The sequence below is a fragment of the Nicotiana sylvestris genome, chromosome 11 (genome assembly GCF_000393655.2).
Source record: "Nicotiana sylvestris chromosome 11, ASM39365v2, whole genome shotgun sequence".
Taxonomy (NCBI): domain Eukaryota; kingdom Viridiplantae; phylum Streptophyta; class Magnoliopsida; order Solanales; family Solanaceae; genus Nicotiana; species Nicotiana sylvestris.
In genome coordinates, this window is record NC_091067.1 from 147,965,187 (window position 1) to 147,982,154 (window position 16,968).

The following is a 16,968-nucleotide window of genomic DNA, read 5'->3' on the forward strand; positions in this document are numbered from 1 at the left end:
CAGCAACAACACAACAACAAACCAACAATCACAAGTGTTTTCCACAGTCCACAGACAACCAGCAACAATTTCCAGAACAAAGAAAACCAGCAGATGGTCGAGCACCAAACAAGTAATCCCAGAAAGAGTAATGAAACAAACAGAAGTAGCAGAGTGTTCTATGCAGCAACACCAACAGTCCAACAATCACCAGCAGCTCAATCAATGCAAACAACAGAACTTTGGCCGAGACAACTTGACCAAATACAAACTCTTATGTAGCTTTCAGACAGTGTTTTGGTTACAGTGTTTACTAGAAATTTCCTTATGTTTTCAGTTTTTTTCTTTAAGCTCACAAGACCTCTCTTAAGACTCAAAATTTTCCAGCCCCTTTTTAAGTTCTGAAATGATCTATTTATAAGCCAAACGACCCAGTGCAGCTAAGCTGCCTGGATCCTCCCACTTGCAGACTGCCCATACTCTTTAAACCCATGCTTAAGCATCTTTTGATGCCAGCCATTTTGTTCCCCACGCCTGGCTTTTTCTTTAATCAAAGGTTATGGGTTCATTTAAGTATTCTTTTTAAACCCCATACTCTTGTGTCTTGTTCCCCATTGGTATTAGTTTAATCTACTTGTCAGCTCATTTAAACTAAGCCCCTTTTGTTCTTTTCAAACCCCAGACTACCCTTGTTAAACCCTGCTTATTACTGCCCTGCCCATTGCAGCATCAGGGCATTCTGAACTCATGAAAGTTCAAATTCAGGACTGCCCTGGACTGAACCTTTTCAGTCATTTTTGCAATGCAAACAAACTTATTTCAGACGATGCCGGGCATTCAGTCAGTGACAAGGTTCAATTAGTCACGTGAAACTATTAGCTCACTTGATCCATTAGTTATAGAAAACTAATCGACGAGGTTTATCGAGTCGACTATACTAAATACAACAGATAATAATCAATCGTTCACATAAACAATATGTACAGGGACCCAAAAGGCATCAGACAACTTTTGTTCAATTACTGGGAACCTATATGAATTATTTATGCGACGACTATCCTAATCGAACATGTTTATCATAGGATACATTCAAATCACACACAGAAAACAATCGACCAAATAAAAGGTCTTTGACAGAGATGGACGAAATCAGAAAAAATAACAAAAAGAACAAACAAACACAACGAAACATGCTGACAACTTAATTAGAACTAAACAAAGGGAAAGGAAAACTTACCGAAAAATGTTTAAACCAAACTGACCCAAATCTGACTCAACTTTGACCATTTGAGGCCGAACAAATTTTAACCAGGGTGTTCTCACATGAGAACACCTTGGTTAAGGTCCATTAAACCTCAAACCCTTGTTAAGGCCGGCTGGATTCCAAGGCTATCCGTGTTCTAGGTTTTGGATTTTCAGATCTGGTTTTTTAGGAGTTGTGGGTAGATTCGGACCAAACCAAGTCTGGTTTGGTCACGAGGAGGGTCCGGGGAGTGTCTGGTATGAAGATGGGGTGGTTTGGTATAGATCGAGTTTCGTCTCGAATCTTCAAATCCAGATTCGAGACGATGGAAGGTGATTCGAGGTACAGGATTAGTAGATTCGTGTTCAGGGTGGTTGGATGTTTCAGGGGTGTGAAGGGGGTGGTCACCGGCGTTCATGCCGCCGGGTTCTGGTGAAAGGGAAACTAGGGCGGCGTTAGGGTTTGGGGGTTTCAGGGCTTGGGGAAGGAGATGACTGAAGGGGGGGTTCGGATAGGGGGCGTGGGGTGAAAGGCCAAGTTTATATACGGAAGGGGAAGAGAGATTGGATCCGTTAGATCAAGTGATCTGAACGGCTTAGATCTATTGGTGGGTAACAGGACAGGGTCGTTTGGTATGGGAACGAGGTCGTTTTGGTTTAGGTGAGGGGTTGGGTTGAACCGGCTAAATAGGTCGGGTCATGAGGGAAGCCAGGGACCGTTGGATCAATGGGGTTGGACGGCTCAGATCAACTTGCCTGAAACGGCGTCGTTGAGGTGAGTTGAACAGCCTGATCTGGACCGTTCGTTTGAATCAGATCAACGGCTTCAATAGGGACGCCGATACGGCGTCGTTTGAGTCCGTGCTTGGGCAGGCTCGTCTTGGACTGGATCAGTGCTTTGGTTTTGGGCCTCGTTTTGGGGCCCAATCAGATTTTCCTTTCCTTTTTAATTTCAACAAATTAACCAAAAATTCCTAAAAACAATGCAAATAATTAAAATAAACTTACACACATATTGTGTAACACCTACAACAATAAACACACATATTGGAATTTTAAAAATGGTTAAATCACAGCCTAGAGTAAAAGCTGCATATTTTTTGTGAATTTTCTCTTAAAACCGGACTATGGCCTGATTACCCACGACGTTCTTATTTATTTTTTTTGTTTTTTGTAAGATTAATTGCAACACGGGCCGAATCACAAATGACTAGCAGCGCATGTCATGAAAAAAAAATTGGGAATTTGTACAGCGAGGTCACTGGTCACTATTTTTGTTTTCTTTTGGAGTGATTGCCCGTGAAGCAAAAATCACGTGCTTACACATATAAAAGGGGGACAATGATGCGGATGTTTCACCTCTCCAAATACCATGTAGGTTGGGCATGCCCAACTCTCTATACAACAAGGGGCACATATACAATCAGCCAACTAATAAAAAATAAAATAAAAAAATCCCCTCCATCTTAACAAGCAAAAAAACTAATGTTTGGTATGTTTGAAGCTGAAATTAGGCATTATCTGTCTTATATATGCTCCTCTAGGCAGTGACTGAACACCAAAATTAGTTCAGCAATTAAAAGATCCTGCGACGCACCTTCATACTTGGACAAAACATATGCAAGTTCATCTTCTTCCTTGTATTATATTGAGCTTTGTAAATTGTAATTATGTTAGCTCCTGTATGATATCCTTCATTTGTCTAATTGTATCTTGAGTCCACGTTGCGTTTATGAGTTCGAGTGGTCACATTATCAGGTACAGAAGTGTTAATGGCCATTTTGAGATGAGTACTGGGATTGATCAAAGGCCATCATGCAAAAAAGAATCTTCACATTTATAACCGGTTGGCAAATTGGCATTAACTTGAAAATATCGAGCTAGGGCAATTATTGAAAAAATTAGTTGGCGTAGCCACTTTTAGGCTCCGTTATTAGAGTTTGGCTACCTTTTCAAATGCATTGGCAACATAGCTACCGGTCAAACTTCTCTAAGGAGCTCAACAAAACCACTAGCCAGATCTAACTTTCACAAACATATTGGCTGTGTTTTAATCTGCATCAATTATACAACAACAACAACAACAACAACAATAACATACTCAGTATTATACCACACTGTGGGTCTGAGGAGGGTAGTGCGTACGCAGACCTTGCCCCTATCTTGTGAGGAATCTGCATCAATTATATACAACAGAAAAAAAAAAGAAAAAAAAGGAAGAAAGAGGAGATTCATCGCAACAAGATCTTTATAAAACCAAGCTAAACAGCCTAGTTTGCACTCTGATAGAAGAGAAAGCTGTTGGTATTCTAACAGGCAAGTCAATATTGCTAAGGTTAACAAGCTAGTATCATGTTTTGATCCAAAAATCTTCCTGTTAAAGCACAATCCATTCATTCTCCAAGACTTTGCATAGACCTTCCAGATTTAACACAACAATTAATTCTTATACAATTGTTATCAGCACACTCGATTAACAAAGACACCCGCCAAAAGAAGAAAGGAGGTAGCAAAGAAGTAAAAAGGTTGTCTACGAAATAAACCAACAATTTACAGTTCCAAGGTAGAAATGAGGTGCCTGTGGGGGCTACGAAGAAGGTCATTGGCATATAAACAAGGTAAAAACACGATTTATGCGTGATTTGTGATTAAGCAAAACAAAAATAATGAAAAATGAGTCAATGAGATAAGCATAATTAGCACTATAACCATGGCAGAAACTCATGATATAGAATGAGGTCTACTTATCATTGCAAAGATATTTGTAAATCCAGAATTCCTTTCAGAGATGTACCAGAACTTCAAAGAAGCAAGGCACAAATATATTTCACAAATGTCGACGCAAAATGAGGTAGATGAAAGAAAAAGGGAAGAGTTTAAGTTTCTTTAAGTAGATTTAACTAACACATACTGTAAAGACAAGCTCAACTAAATGTGGCAATAATTTACGAATGAACTGTACAAAGGGATCATCGATGCTTGACACACAATTTTAGATACAAAATGCCTAAAAAGGTGAGCAGCACAATAAGATGAAGGATAAGCTCACCACTCATAAGACATTCTTCCAGAGCAAGACCATAAGAGAGTTGGTGATTGAGCTCACCAACCCATCAACGTTCTTCTGACTTTGTATACAATCCGATTTCTACCAACCATACATGACATGTCAAATCTATAATTTTCTTCTAGAAGGAATCTGTAAACCTCCCACACGTGATCACTTGTACAATGCCTTCCAATTTCCGCCTGCAAAAAGATATTAAAGGTCATCCACCGTGTGAAGAGGGATGAAGTGATATAATGAACCAACTGGAGCAATAAAATTAAAAACATGGGCATGATCACCAGGTCTATAAATGGGAGGTTAGTTGCTTAAAGAGATAATGCCTCCATTCAATTTTCTTTAGAACTTCGTGCTTTAAGCAAAGGAGCATACACATGCAATCCATCACTTTGAAACATTCCTTCACCACTAGATACTTACCGAGAAGATGCAGATCCCTAGGGTCTTCATTGCCAGTGTAACGTCATAGAAGACACTTGGTCTGCCCTTTCCAGATAGCTCCACAGGATTAGCAACCAAAAGTTCAGTATCTGGCCCACGATTTGTGATGATTACACGTAGAGGATGAAGCATTTCCAGTTTTAAGCGGGAACAAAGAACATCTTGTTTATCTGGATCCACAATCTTTTTCCCATCCTTCTGCCGAATAAAAAGGTCTAATTCCCTCTGACCCTTATTAACTGGTGAAAATCGACCATAAGCAATCTAAACACAAAAGGAAAAATCAACTATCAGATTAACCAGCATGCTTTTCTAATTCATTATTTCAGTGTCATATAATCCAATGACCAGTAGAAATATGAACCGAGATGAAAGTAGTGGATTTGGAAAAAAAAATCTCATCTATGAACAACAAACTTTTGAAATATTCCGCAACTGTTACAGAACAAGGTTTTGCTTTAGATATCATTAAAACAGTAACGAGAACGCCGGGAAGAATCATCTTCTTCCTTTGTTTGATAGCTAAACAAGCATTCAGTTTCCACAGCAGAAGACAGAAACTTACAATAATGATTACCTACCAAGAATACATTATTCCTTATGTCCCATTTCGGCTGTCCACTTTTAGTTTGACATATTTTCTTTTCATGAAAAACATGTGAATCTCTGTGTTTTGGAAGAGCAGAAGAAAAGATAAAGTTGTACTGAGAAGACTAGAAGCGGGACCATGAAACTTCAGTATTTAAATATATTAAAATTTTCAGTTTAAAGAAAGTGGATAACATTTAGAACACACCATACAGGAAAGTAGGAACGGCATTTTAGAGAGGCAGTGTCATTTTACGTGTGAGGTTAAAGAATAGGAGATGAAAGATATTTGGCGGAAAAGAACAGGACCTAGCACTGGATCAGGAGACAAAATAAGACTATTGAGGATGCTTCTGCATAGGCATAATGTTTACCATTTCATCAAAGTGGAGACCAAAGACAACTTGACAATATCACTGAACTTGCGTACCTAATTTTCTCTATAGCATAGAAAATTCTAGTACTTTTGGTCCTATGTTTGCTAGGAGTCCTTTGGTCTTGTTAAAGATTTATATGCCAGTGCAGAACTTCTAGGGCTAAAGTAACTAATCTTTTAGACATGGATAATGAGGATTCACATAGTCGACCCACTCAGGATTGAGGCATAATAGTTGTTGTGGTAGAAAATAATGCAATTACTGACTTCAAACTCATTGAAGTCAGGGAGGAACCCAATTCAGGTCAATACAGACAATAACAGGATACTCTCACAACTATAAACAACAAAAATGAAACGGGAAAAGTAAGGGATATATAATTTTTAATATAATAGTCAGTACCAGAATATTGCAGTCTTTCAATGTGCGCATAATGTCATAAAGAAAACCCTTGTGATCAACACAACCAATCTGAAGTAATGTATGCGCGGGGCTCATCGAATTATCTATTGTCACACTAGCCCTCTTCAAATTAATCATATCTGGGCTAAGAGCCTGTGTGTGAAATTCATTATCTGATAGTTCACACCTAAATAGTTCCTCAGCAACTGATGGAGAAAGAGAAGAGACACATTGCACGTTGTCATACTGTGGGCCTGCTAACTGAAGCTCACAACTAAATGATTGGCCCAGAACAGCATGCAACTGCTTGTACATCTCATCTTGCCTCTCTTTTGTGTGTAAGAGCTCCCTGAACATGAATATTAGTGAAGAGATATCATCGATAGCTATAAGATCTTTAATTAACACAGTAGAAAAGCAGAAGTTTTGTGCTGAAAGATCTATATTACAATATCTCAAAAATATTTCTTTTTCCATCATTAACCTCTCTTAATAATAATATAATTGGTTATAGACAAAAGGGAATGCAATTATAAGATTTAAGGCAGGAAAAGGTAAATGAAAACATCATCTGCAGATTATATTTTTGTTAGTCCAATATAAAGTATGGATGAAAACAGGACCTTACGTATCAGAAATGGATGTTATTTGTCTTCTGAACAGGGATATATCATGCATGCTTATTAACATTCTTAAAAGTCAGTTTGATACAAATAAAGCAACACCAATGGAGCAAATACGAGAATACCTAGTTTTTTTCCTTTTAAATCCAATAAGACCTACATAATAAATTAGTGAGAGTCTAAAACGAAGAAGCATCATGTAAGCCCCAAGACACTGCAGCGGAAAGACACAAAAAGTTTACAAAACAGGGTAATTCCTATTTAAGACGTGTTAATAGTTAATTCACTTAAACCAGATTCTCTTTTTTCATTCAGACCCCACTGTCCCGCTCCGCCATGCATTTAACCCAAGTTCTGTATCAGACTGTTTAAGAGATCACAACAAGAACAACGACAGGTCCATTACAACTCTACAACTCGATATTCTTTGACCAAAATGGGGAAGAGATTTCCTTACAAGTTGTCTGTTATGAAGAAAAGGTCCAGCACACGACCATCTGGAGTTGTTGTCACCTTTACCCTTTGGATGGTAAGCTCAAGCTCACAGAGAACTTGGGTAACATCTAGCAAAATCATGCAATTAAATCAGAAAAGAAAAAACATTAGTCGAAAATTAGGACCAACAAGAAATTTATTTTACCATGCAATAATCCTCTTCGGTCGCGGCTGCAAAATGTCAGCAGGTATGCAGGAGAAGAAGTGGCAGGCGGAGATGTTTGGTTCAAATAGAATGAAACAGAACATGACGGGCATACTGATAGAAGGCGCTCCTTCAAATTCGCCCACCTTACCATAGGTGAGGAAGCATGAGGAACCACCCATAATATCACATAGCACCATATCCCATCTGTTGAAACATCTGATTCATAGAAACTTTGAGCACTAACTAAAGATGAAGAGAAAAGGAAAACTAAATAAATCAAGGGAGCTAAAGTGCCAACAATTAGTCAATGGCAACCTTTGGTGTAGGGGATTCAATTAAATTCCCTTCGCCGGAATCTTGCACTGTGCGGGAAGGGTAAAATATTTTTTTTCACATATATAAAATATTGAATCCCCTTGACATAGGTTCATATTTTAGGTGTGACATTTTTACATTTTATTGAATCCCCTCACTCAAATTCCTAGTTCTGCCACTGCCATTAGTACATGACTATAGTTTTAAGAGAACAGGAGAAGCAAAGTCCGATAGCTAAAATTGTACAACTCGATGTTCATTCACCTCAACAAAAGCGTGAAAACCAATATGGTAGTATAACTTCATGGTGAATCCATGATTTAAACATCGTGCCTGCATGCCCTTAATACATATACATACTTCTTAAGTTTTCTTTATATTTTCTACATACATATATAGGCCGAGCCGAGACAGTAGGCAAACATTTGCAATATCCATTACAATATAGATATCACTACATACATATGTGCCTAAAAGTGTCACCAAAAAACTAGACAAAGCATGCATAAATGCTGGCAATTGAGATATATAATTTCAAAACAGAAATAGGAAACAAAGCTTCCCTTAACATGAAAATACGGGTAGACTGTTAAAATCATTAAAAACAAATTGAAACTTGGAATAATCCCGCAACAAGCAACTTATATGTAACATCCAAAACCCTAATCAGACGAAATATTAAACAAAATAGAAGTAAATAATCTATAAGATCGCAGCTAGAAGCATGTGGAGAAAACGTGAAGCTGGGATATATATATATAAAATATAAGATTAGTAGATTACCTCCTTTGATAATGTAGAGACCAAAATCGAGAATAGTATTGCAAATATCACAGCCGAGGCCGGTTTTATCCGGACAATTCACTGTAATTACATACTCAGGTTCACCAGGCTTCTTCCCTTTCTGAATCACTACGGCGTCGTCTGTCGGCAATCCCATGCCGGAATTTTAACCGGAAAAGAAAAAAGTAAATGGCCACCTTGGCTAGTTTTCAGAATTTGCAGAAAACAATACTGGAACGTTCAATGATTAGCAATTTTCGGGTGAAGCAGGTTTTCTGGTTATTTTAGCAGGTATTCTATTGTTTCGAGATAAAACGGGACTACTTTATATATATATATAAAAATCCTAATTTTAAAGTGGGCGTTCAGACATAATAATTGTGAAACTCCAAAAAAAAGCGAAGCAAAAAAAAAAAAATTAAACGTAAAAATAGTATTTGAAAATTAGGGTTGTGGTTGGAGATGAATAAAAATTTGGAACTGTTATTTGAATTTTTGTGAGCGATTGACATGAAAATTTTGGAAAATAACTTTTTAAATTTTTTTAAATTTTCGAAAAAATCTAAAATTCATCTTTTCAAGTGAAATTTGAATTTTTCATGGTCAAATAATGATTCTGAAAAAAGTAAAAGATTTCCTTAAAAAGTTTTAAAAAAAAAGGCCAAACGAGCCCTGAATTGTGTTTCATAAAAGTATGGGTTAAAAGTGTATCGGTCAAAACTTGAGAAGTTGATTTGCTAATAAAATAAATAGATGGAAAGTAGGATTAAAGAGCTCAAGAATAACTGGTCCTTTCTCTACGTTAGTTGGCTTTCATTTTTTTTTTTTTTTAATGAAAAAGTTGTAAATAAAAGAATTTTCAGAATAGTTGATACTCGCTCTCTGCCTTTAAGAAACTAAAAGAACAAATCTGTTTACGTAATTTAAATGTAAGAAAGGAAAAGGGAGGGAAAATAATTGTCGTTTTCACGATCAGGAAAATATGATTAATCTGTTATGTTATTTTAAATATGACATTTTTATGCGTATACTGAAAAAATAATCTAGTTTCATGACCCTAATATTATGGCAGGATTTACACTGAATTGTTTGTAATTCAAGGTGTAGATCGTAAAATTCTTACATATATGTCGTTGTAACAGTTTTATATATAAAGTGAAAATAACCCAAAAAAAATATGAGGTGGTTTTATTTGTCGGTAAAATACACGTTAGTTGTTAAGAGAGAGACAGAAAGAGCTGTCTTCTTTGGTTGTTACGTGTGTCCTTTTTTGGATATGTGCTAATTATTGGCTACAGTATCTTATCCAATGCTTTTAGAAAAGTGAAGAAAATACGGAAAAAGTCTAAATATATCCTTGTATTATATGAAATTGAATGCATTTATCCTTCATTAATACGTTAGCCTATATATGCCTTTATTGTCATATAGTTCATATATGTCCTTGCAGTCTCATAGTTGATCCATATATGCCCTTTTCGAAACGGAATCCACCCAAACTAATTAGCTCGTTCTTTAATTGTATTAACGTGTATTACAAACGCTATTTCCTTTTTATTAGCACTTTTTTCCCTTTACCTTTCTCTTTTCTTTCTTCTTTTTCTTTTCTTCTCTTTTTTTCCTTTTCCTTTTTCTTTCTCCCATATCCGATTTCCTCCATTGCTGATGTCTTCTCCATTTTTTTCACCAATTTCACGAGATTTTATTCCTAAAAATCAAACCTACACCACCAAAAGTTCCTAGCGAGAAGGCCCTGGTTCTTCTGAAAAGAAGGAGATGAAAATTGTCGGAGAAATTTTTTCGGCGGTGTTAATTTGGTGAAGGTAGGATATGGTTATTCAGATTTTGAAGGTTTTGTTCCAACCATGTGAGGTTTGTGATAGTAAAATTAGCAGAAATTCTTGAGTTTTGTCAAGTGAAATTGGTCACGAAAATGGAGAAGGCATCAACAATGGAGGAACTCGAATATGGGAGAAAGAAAAAGGAAAAAAAGAGAATAGTAAAGAAAAAAAGGTACTAATAAAAAAATAGTATTTGTAATACATTTTAGTACAATTAACGAAAAAGCTAATTAGTTTGGGTGAATTCCGTTTTAAAAAGGGCATATATGGACCAACTATGTGATGGTAAGGGCATATATGAGCTAAAGTATTAACGAAGGGTAAATGTGCTCAATTTCATATAGTACAAGGGCATATTTAGACCTTTTCCATAGAAAATATAATCCTGATGATAGGTGGGTTGTGAACTTATATGTAGCTTGTTTGGACAAGCTTTTAAAATTAATTTATTAAAATATTTTTTTTAAAAGTAAAAAATACTTTTTAAAAAGTATTTTTGGTGAACTGCTTATTTATAAAATCAGCTACAACATTTAAAAATATTTTTAAACACTCGTGCTTAAAAAACACTTTTTAAACCAATCCAAACGGGCTCTACAAGTCTTCTACCCATAAATTGTAGGACATCTTTTTTATCTCTCTAGCTCCTGTTTCATGAACTACATTGGAGATTCTGTTTCCCAAAAATAGAAAGAGCTTAGCAGTATATGTCTTGAAACTCTACTAATTACTGCTGATTACATGTTCTAATAGAAACTCGAATGCGATCAAATTGTTCTTTTATGGTATATACTAGTTGGAAGCTAGCCCGTGCTAAACATGGGACAAGGTTCATAATAGTTACTCATGGATCAATTTGTATTAAAAATCAACTCAATTTTAGATGGACTGAAACGGACCGGGCCAAAATAGGTTGAATTCAACAAATGAATTTGGGCGTGTCAATTACCTGCCAAATCCTAGAGGGAGTTAGGCGGATTAAATAAGTTTGGGTTCAAATTTCCACCCCTAGGGCAAAATATGGGAGAAATTCAAAAATAGCCAGATTTACAAGTGGTCATTCAAAAATAGCCACAATTTCAAAAGTAATCGAAATTTAGTCATTTTCATGTAAAGATAAATCTGAACAAAAACATCGTTCAAATTCCGAAAAATACTCCAGCATAATATACTGGAATTCTAGTATAATATACTGGACTTCCAGTATAATATACCGATCCAGCATGAAAGCTCATACACATGTACTCCAATCTCCAGTATATTATACTGGAACTTTCTGTATTTCAGCAACATAATGATTATTTTTCAATAACTTTGCAAATGCTGGCTATTTTCAATGATCAGTTCGAAAATTGACTAACCCGTGCAGGGGCGGCTGAAGGGCCAAGCAAATAAAGCATTTGCTTTAGGTATCCAAGCTCTTGGGGCCCCAAAAAATTAGTACTCCAGTAATTAATTTTTTAGCTTAATCTTTTAACAGAAAATATTGGATTTGGTAGTGAAAAGAGTACAAAACTTTTATAAGAAAGGAAAGAAGTGGCCAAAAAGGACAAGGTCTAAAAGGAGATACGGATATTACATTTCGTTTTCATTTTTAAGGTCATGTTTTCCTAATTCTCTTTTTAATTATGCTTTTTCTCTTCTTTTCATATATGCGCTACATATTTGTCAAACAGAAAAATTAAAGCACGTTGAATAACTTGAACTGCATTTCTATTTCGTTCTTTTGAAAGTTCTCAAGCATATCAAAGTAAACAAAGTAAAATTAACTTATTTTGTTATCAATTATCAAGTTATCAACTCCTAGAATCAGATTTTATTATTATAACTTTTATTGTCTTTTTAATGTGATATTTTTTATTTTCTATGTCTATTTCATAGGTATATATTACTCTTTTGGTATATACTAAAGTAGAATTTAAATATGTGAAAACAAGAAAAACTGAATCACGTGCATCTCAAAACTCAAAAATAAAATTAAAAAATTGAAACTTCGATATAATTACCACAAATGTGTTATTGGCAAACTTTTAACAAACAATAAAATACTAAATTAAAAAAATATAGACTGTCTTTTTAAAATGAACATGTCCTTATTTGAGTTAAATGATAATGAATCCAAAAAGGAGAAAAAGAAAAAATAAATATAAAAGGATAAACCTTACTATCAATTAATAAATTATTATTATAAAAAAGTTTGATTATAATTCAACTTTTGACCCAAAAAGCAAGAAAAATGCATATCAGATAAAATATATATGAAATCTCATCAGAAAAAGTTGAAGGCCTCATAAATAGTTTTAGCTTTAGGCCACTATTGTGATTCAGCCGCCCTGAGCCCGTGCGGCAAATATGGCTTATGTTCACTGTTCAATGTGTTGGAATTGGCCCAACGGTCGACGTCATTATGCAAACATCGAGCTTTCTGAAATTCAGTTCCAATCGAACGAACCAGCAACAAGGAAGAGCCTTCATACTAATAGACTACTAAACTTGATTAGGTAAACATCCTATTAGATTACCAAAGTTGATTAGGTAGACATAAAAATGTTTTGAAAGAACCAAGATTCAACACACCAAATAGCCTTCAGGATCAACATCACGCTGGACCTACTGCAGTTCATTTTTTATTTCCTTTGGCTTGCCTCATAGTAATCGTCTTTCTTGAAGATAATTGTCTTTCAGTATGAACAAAACATAGAACATTAAAATCTGGCGTAACAAATATACACAATGGCACAAATTTCATCAACAATATATGCAAAATATATTGAAAAAACGTATAGACAATATGGGTTAGCCAAAATATCTTATGCAGATCTTCCAACTTAGAGCCATTCTATCAATTAATACCAGATCATCTTTTGGATCCTCAGTGACTTGTATCAATCCATGTGAATGAAACTCTTTTGGCATGATAACGTAGCAGTAATCAGATGTTTGATTGTATCCTTTTCATGCTCATTGATGAATTATATCACTATGTACAGAACAAAAAAATCAGAAATTCAAGGGAGTAATGTAAGCCCTATGTGATCAATATACCTTTGATGTCAAGTACACAGCAGAAAGATTTGGATAACTTTTATGGCATCATAGCCCCTGAATCAAGTTGTATTAGGTTCAGTTTTCAACCAACAGTTAAAAGGGAATTAAGTGTTACTTTTAGCAAAGACAGCATAACTTGAGAGCACAAGTTAACAAAGAATACATTACTAAATAAAAGAATCTCAATACCATTATATACCGGCAAGGGAAACCTCTCCTCTTTTATAGCTTGTGTTACTGTTTCTGTAGTCACTTGTACATTTTTTAGTATTGCATTCAACAATAAGATAAAAGTAATTTGCCAGTTTTGAAAGGTTCACCAGCCACTGAAAGCAATATAGTCAGCTTTTCCACAATACTTCTATTAATGGAGGAATTCTTTGTCATTCTTCTTTTTAGCTTCTTCATTTAATTGTAATAAACTGTTACCATCCTCCCCCTTTTTGAGATCAACAAGAATTAAAAAGAATAACTAATTAAGAAGTAAAAGCTGAAAAGTCAGCAATTATGACAGGTACCTTATATTGACGAGTCAGTTGGTGAGCTGAGCTTTCTCATGTGATGGTGAGCACAGATAGCCTGTTGCGAGTAAGTAATCGTTTGCAAATGTTTACATCAAAAGAGATGACAAAAACTAAGGAACTCAACATATCTTCACGTTCAAAGTGCAAGAGAGCTTGATGGAGCTGGAGTTAACTTCTCAAAAATCAAATATTAATACAAATTTGGAAAAAGAAAACTGTCGTTCTCAACACAAGTCATTCAATATCAAGTTACAAAATGAACTGATGAAAATCCCTTGTTTTGAAGCCACCGATGCAATGGAGACCATCTTGAGAAATCTTTCATGGAGTATACATGTCTTAGGGATCATCTTATCAACTCAGATAAAGATGTAAATTTAATAATGATTCAATGCAGACAAATCAAATCACATATTTGTCTGAGTTGAAGTTGATATTAGAAACATTTGGGACGTAAATTGGACGACTGTTGCTCCCGCAAAACAAGGAATTCCCTCAAATCATTATCAAATAAACTCATGCGATCACAACACTTTTCCCTCGTCCACATCTGCATAAATATTTCCAATTTTTTAAAAGTCAACTCAGCTTCATCAATCTCTATTGAAATTAACATATTGGTTGGACATCATGTTGAGGCCCTTAGATTTTAGCATTTCAAGCTCAGCAAGCTCGTTTAGTGGAGGCCATTCTTAGCCTTATCCAAACTTTGCAGCCACAACAAGAACACTGCCGATGGCATCTTGTCTTCCGTCTCCGGAAATTAATATCTACATTTGAATAAGGGTTGCAATGATAAGTGCTAATTCTGTATTGTTCCCTTCACAAATGATACATCTAGAGTTGAAAATTTCCCTGAACCACGATTTAATTATTTAAATATGCATTTCCAAAGTAGGCCCTGCACATGATTTGTGCACGAGGCTGCCCTTATGTATTTGCAGAGTAAAACATGTGGATTGACGTTTTGCTGATCTTCTAAATAGGAATAATTGACTTGCAAACAGAATATCTTGAAATTCTATTGAAGTACAAAGAATACCGCAGATCTTAAAGAATTTTCAAAGGATCAAATCTGATTATATTCTAAATTGAAAAAAAAAGAAGTTATCCCAAATAAGTAAATAAATAAAACACTTACTGTTTCCTGTTGATCCTCCTCAGGCAATGATTTCTCTCGATGAATCAATGATGGCTTTGGGAAGAAAATTCCCTGGCCAACGGAGACTGCGTATTTGGACTATGGAGCTGAAAACCTAGACTAAAGCCTTTTATTTTGACCCATCCCAGCCCATTATAAATTTTTAAAGCCGAATGAGTAAAAATCGTGTGGGGTAGCCATTTTTTAAAGTGGTATTTACTTTTTATCCAGCATTTTTAATGCTTAGTAATAATAACTATTAGTCTATTAAAATCTATATTTATATCTATATCTATATTATATTAAAAGCATGAAGCCCCTTAGCGAAATATCGTTCGCCTTTTTTACCCTTTAAAAGTAGATTTTATATTGGTCAAATTTGTAATTTAATTATATTTCTAATATTTAGGACTTTTTGATCAATTAGTTATTAAAACTTTCCTTACTTGTACTATGTAAAAAGACCTAATATTTAGGATTTTAAATATAATATACTTGTAGACTATACTTACAACTAAAGTTTCATGGCATTCGAGGAGTTATCATCTATTTAGGATTAAATCTTCATAGATACGACCATACCAATCTAAGATGGATAAGAACATGTTGGACTACTTTTTTCTTCTATAATGACGGATCACGTTTAGTTTGAACTACCTTAGCTATAGTTGGAATATCGGTTTTTCAACAGGTAATTTTTTTATATTATATAATATGAATTCTCTCTCAAAAATTACTCCAAGCATCTATTTCAATCAAGAACAAAATATGAGATCTAGCATGCTTCTTACTTTACTCGTATTATTTATCCATCTTGTTATGATATTATTACATTTTTTAATAGTAGACTTTTTTAAGCGTTGCCACACGCAGAGAATATGATGTCTTTTTTGAGGTGATTTAATTTTTGTTGTCGATTATATGCACTTTCTCTCAAAGACAATGTCACCTATCTCATTGGAGAACAAAATAAGCCTACATCTATAGTGTTATTATTGTTTTTCACAAAAATTATAATCTATTCCATTTTGTGTCTCACACCTTCATGTAACATATCTATTTGGAATAATCAAATAAATAATACTAGATTCTTCTTCTTCTTCTTCTTAAATTAAAATTCACAAACTTCACAAAAGTTAGAATTATTAATATATTAAAAGCACGAATGTCTTTAACAAAATGTCGTTGTCTTTTTTATCCTTTAAAAATTGAGTTCACACTGGACAAAATAATCATTTTATTATTTTTCTAATATTTAGAAATAATCATTTAATTAATCTCATACTATTTAGAAATAGTCATTTAATTAATTTCTTACTATATAGGAATAGTCAATTAATTATTATCCTAATTTTTATAAACTAGAAAAAGTTTTTATTCAACGCCATTTGTATTTAGGAACTAAATTTCTTCTTTTAGGTTTCATAGGAGGTTTCTTTAGTTAATAAAATTCTGCCTAAAAAGTTTCTTTTTTTGAGTTCTCCTTTTAGGTTTAGGAGGGTTTTTTCTTTAGTTAACAAAATTTTACCTAAAAGTTTTGGTTTTTGTTTTCTTTAGTTAATAAAGTTTTGAGGTAGGAAAGTTAGAAAAGTTTCAGTGCTAACTTTTTAGAACTACTTTTTTATAAACTATATTAGGTGAAAACGAGCCTTTTGAACTAATTTATGGATTAGGAGTCTTTATTTTTTAATAATTCTTTTTTTATCTATTTGAACTATATGCAATTTTATATATATACCTAGATTACACCCATCAAATTAAAATCCGTTCTAATTTAGTTTTTGTGGATCCGCCTCTGACAGTATGCTTTGACAAGGTTCTTCTAATCCAAGTTTAATGATAATTCCAATAATAATCGTAGGACAATATTTTTTTATTTACTGAGTTAGCTAAATAGGACATGTCAATTTATATAATTTTTAGGCACTTGCACTTGCACTTTTATCTTTTGTAT

At 34.4% G+C, this 16,968-nt stretch overlaps 1 protein-coding gene and 1 long non-coding RNA gene across 7 annotated transcripts; both read right to left on the minus strand.

Annotated features, from left to right (window-relative positions):
* Nucleotides 1–4,091: 4,091 nt before the first annotated feature.
* LOC104241258 (ACT domain-containing protein ACR9-like) lies at nt 4,092–8,761 on the minus strand. Of its 2 annotated transcripts, none has more exons than XM_009796188.2 (6): nt 8,461–8,761; nt 7,360–7,566; nt 7,177–7,282; nt 6,097–6,445; nt 4,709–4,993; nt 4,092–4,470 (listed from the first exon to the last, which is right to left on the minus strand). In XM_009796188.2, the coding sequence occupies exons 1-6, from the start codon at nt 8,615–8,617 to the stop codon at nt 4,324–4,326; spliced, it is 1,251 nt and encodes a 416-aa protein (XP_009794490.1). In that variant the 5' UTR covers nt 8,618–8,761; the 3' UTR covers nt 4,092–4,323. The 2 variants fall into 2 exon arrangements, with proteins under 2 accessions (XP_009794490.1, XP_009794489.1); XM_009796187.2 differs by having other exon boundaries at nt 7,360–7,578.
* A 3,729-nt stretch (nt 8,762–12,490) lies between these two features.
* Nucleotides 12,491–15,154, minus strand: LOC104241259 (uncharacterized). Of its 5 annotated transcripts, XR_011403943.1 has the most exons (4): nt 15,015–15,154; nt 13,868–14,643; nt 13,347–13,403; nt 12,491–12,979 (listed from the first exon to the last, which is right to left on the minus strand). It is a non-coding gene; the product is annotated as an uncharacterized lncRNA (long non-coding RNA). The 5 variants fall into 5 exon arrangements; XR_011403941.1 differs by lacking the exon at nt 13,347–13,403; XR_011403942.1 differs by lacking the exon at nt 13,347–13,403 and having other exon boundaries at nt 12,491–13,281.
* Nucleotides 15,155–16,968: the final 1,814 nt, after the last annotated feature.

Coding starts and splice junctions, on each gene's coding strand:
- LOC104241258 (XM_009796187.2), bottom strand. CDS start 8,617: ATGGGATTGCCGACAGACGACGCCGTAGTGATTCAGAAAGGGAAGAAG. Junction 7,579..8,460: donor TCTCTACATTATCAAAGGAG/GTAATCTACTAA, acceptor TCTATGAATCAG/ATGTTTCAACAGATGGGATA. Junction 4,994..6,096: donor TGAAAGACTGCAATATTCTG/GTACTGACTATT, acceptor TTTTGTGTTTAG/ATTGCTTATGGTCGATTTTC.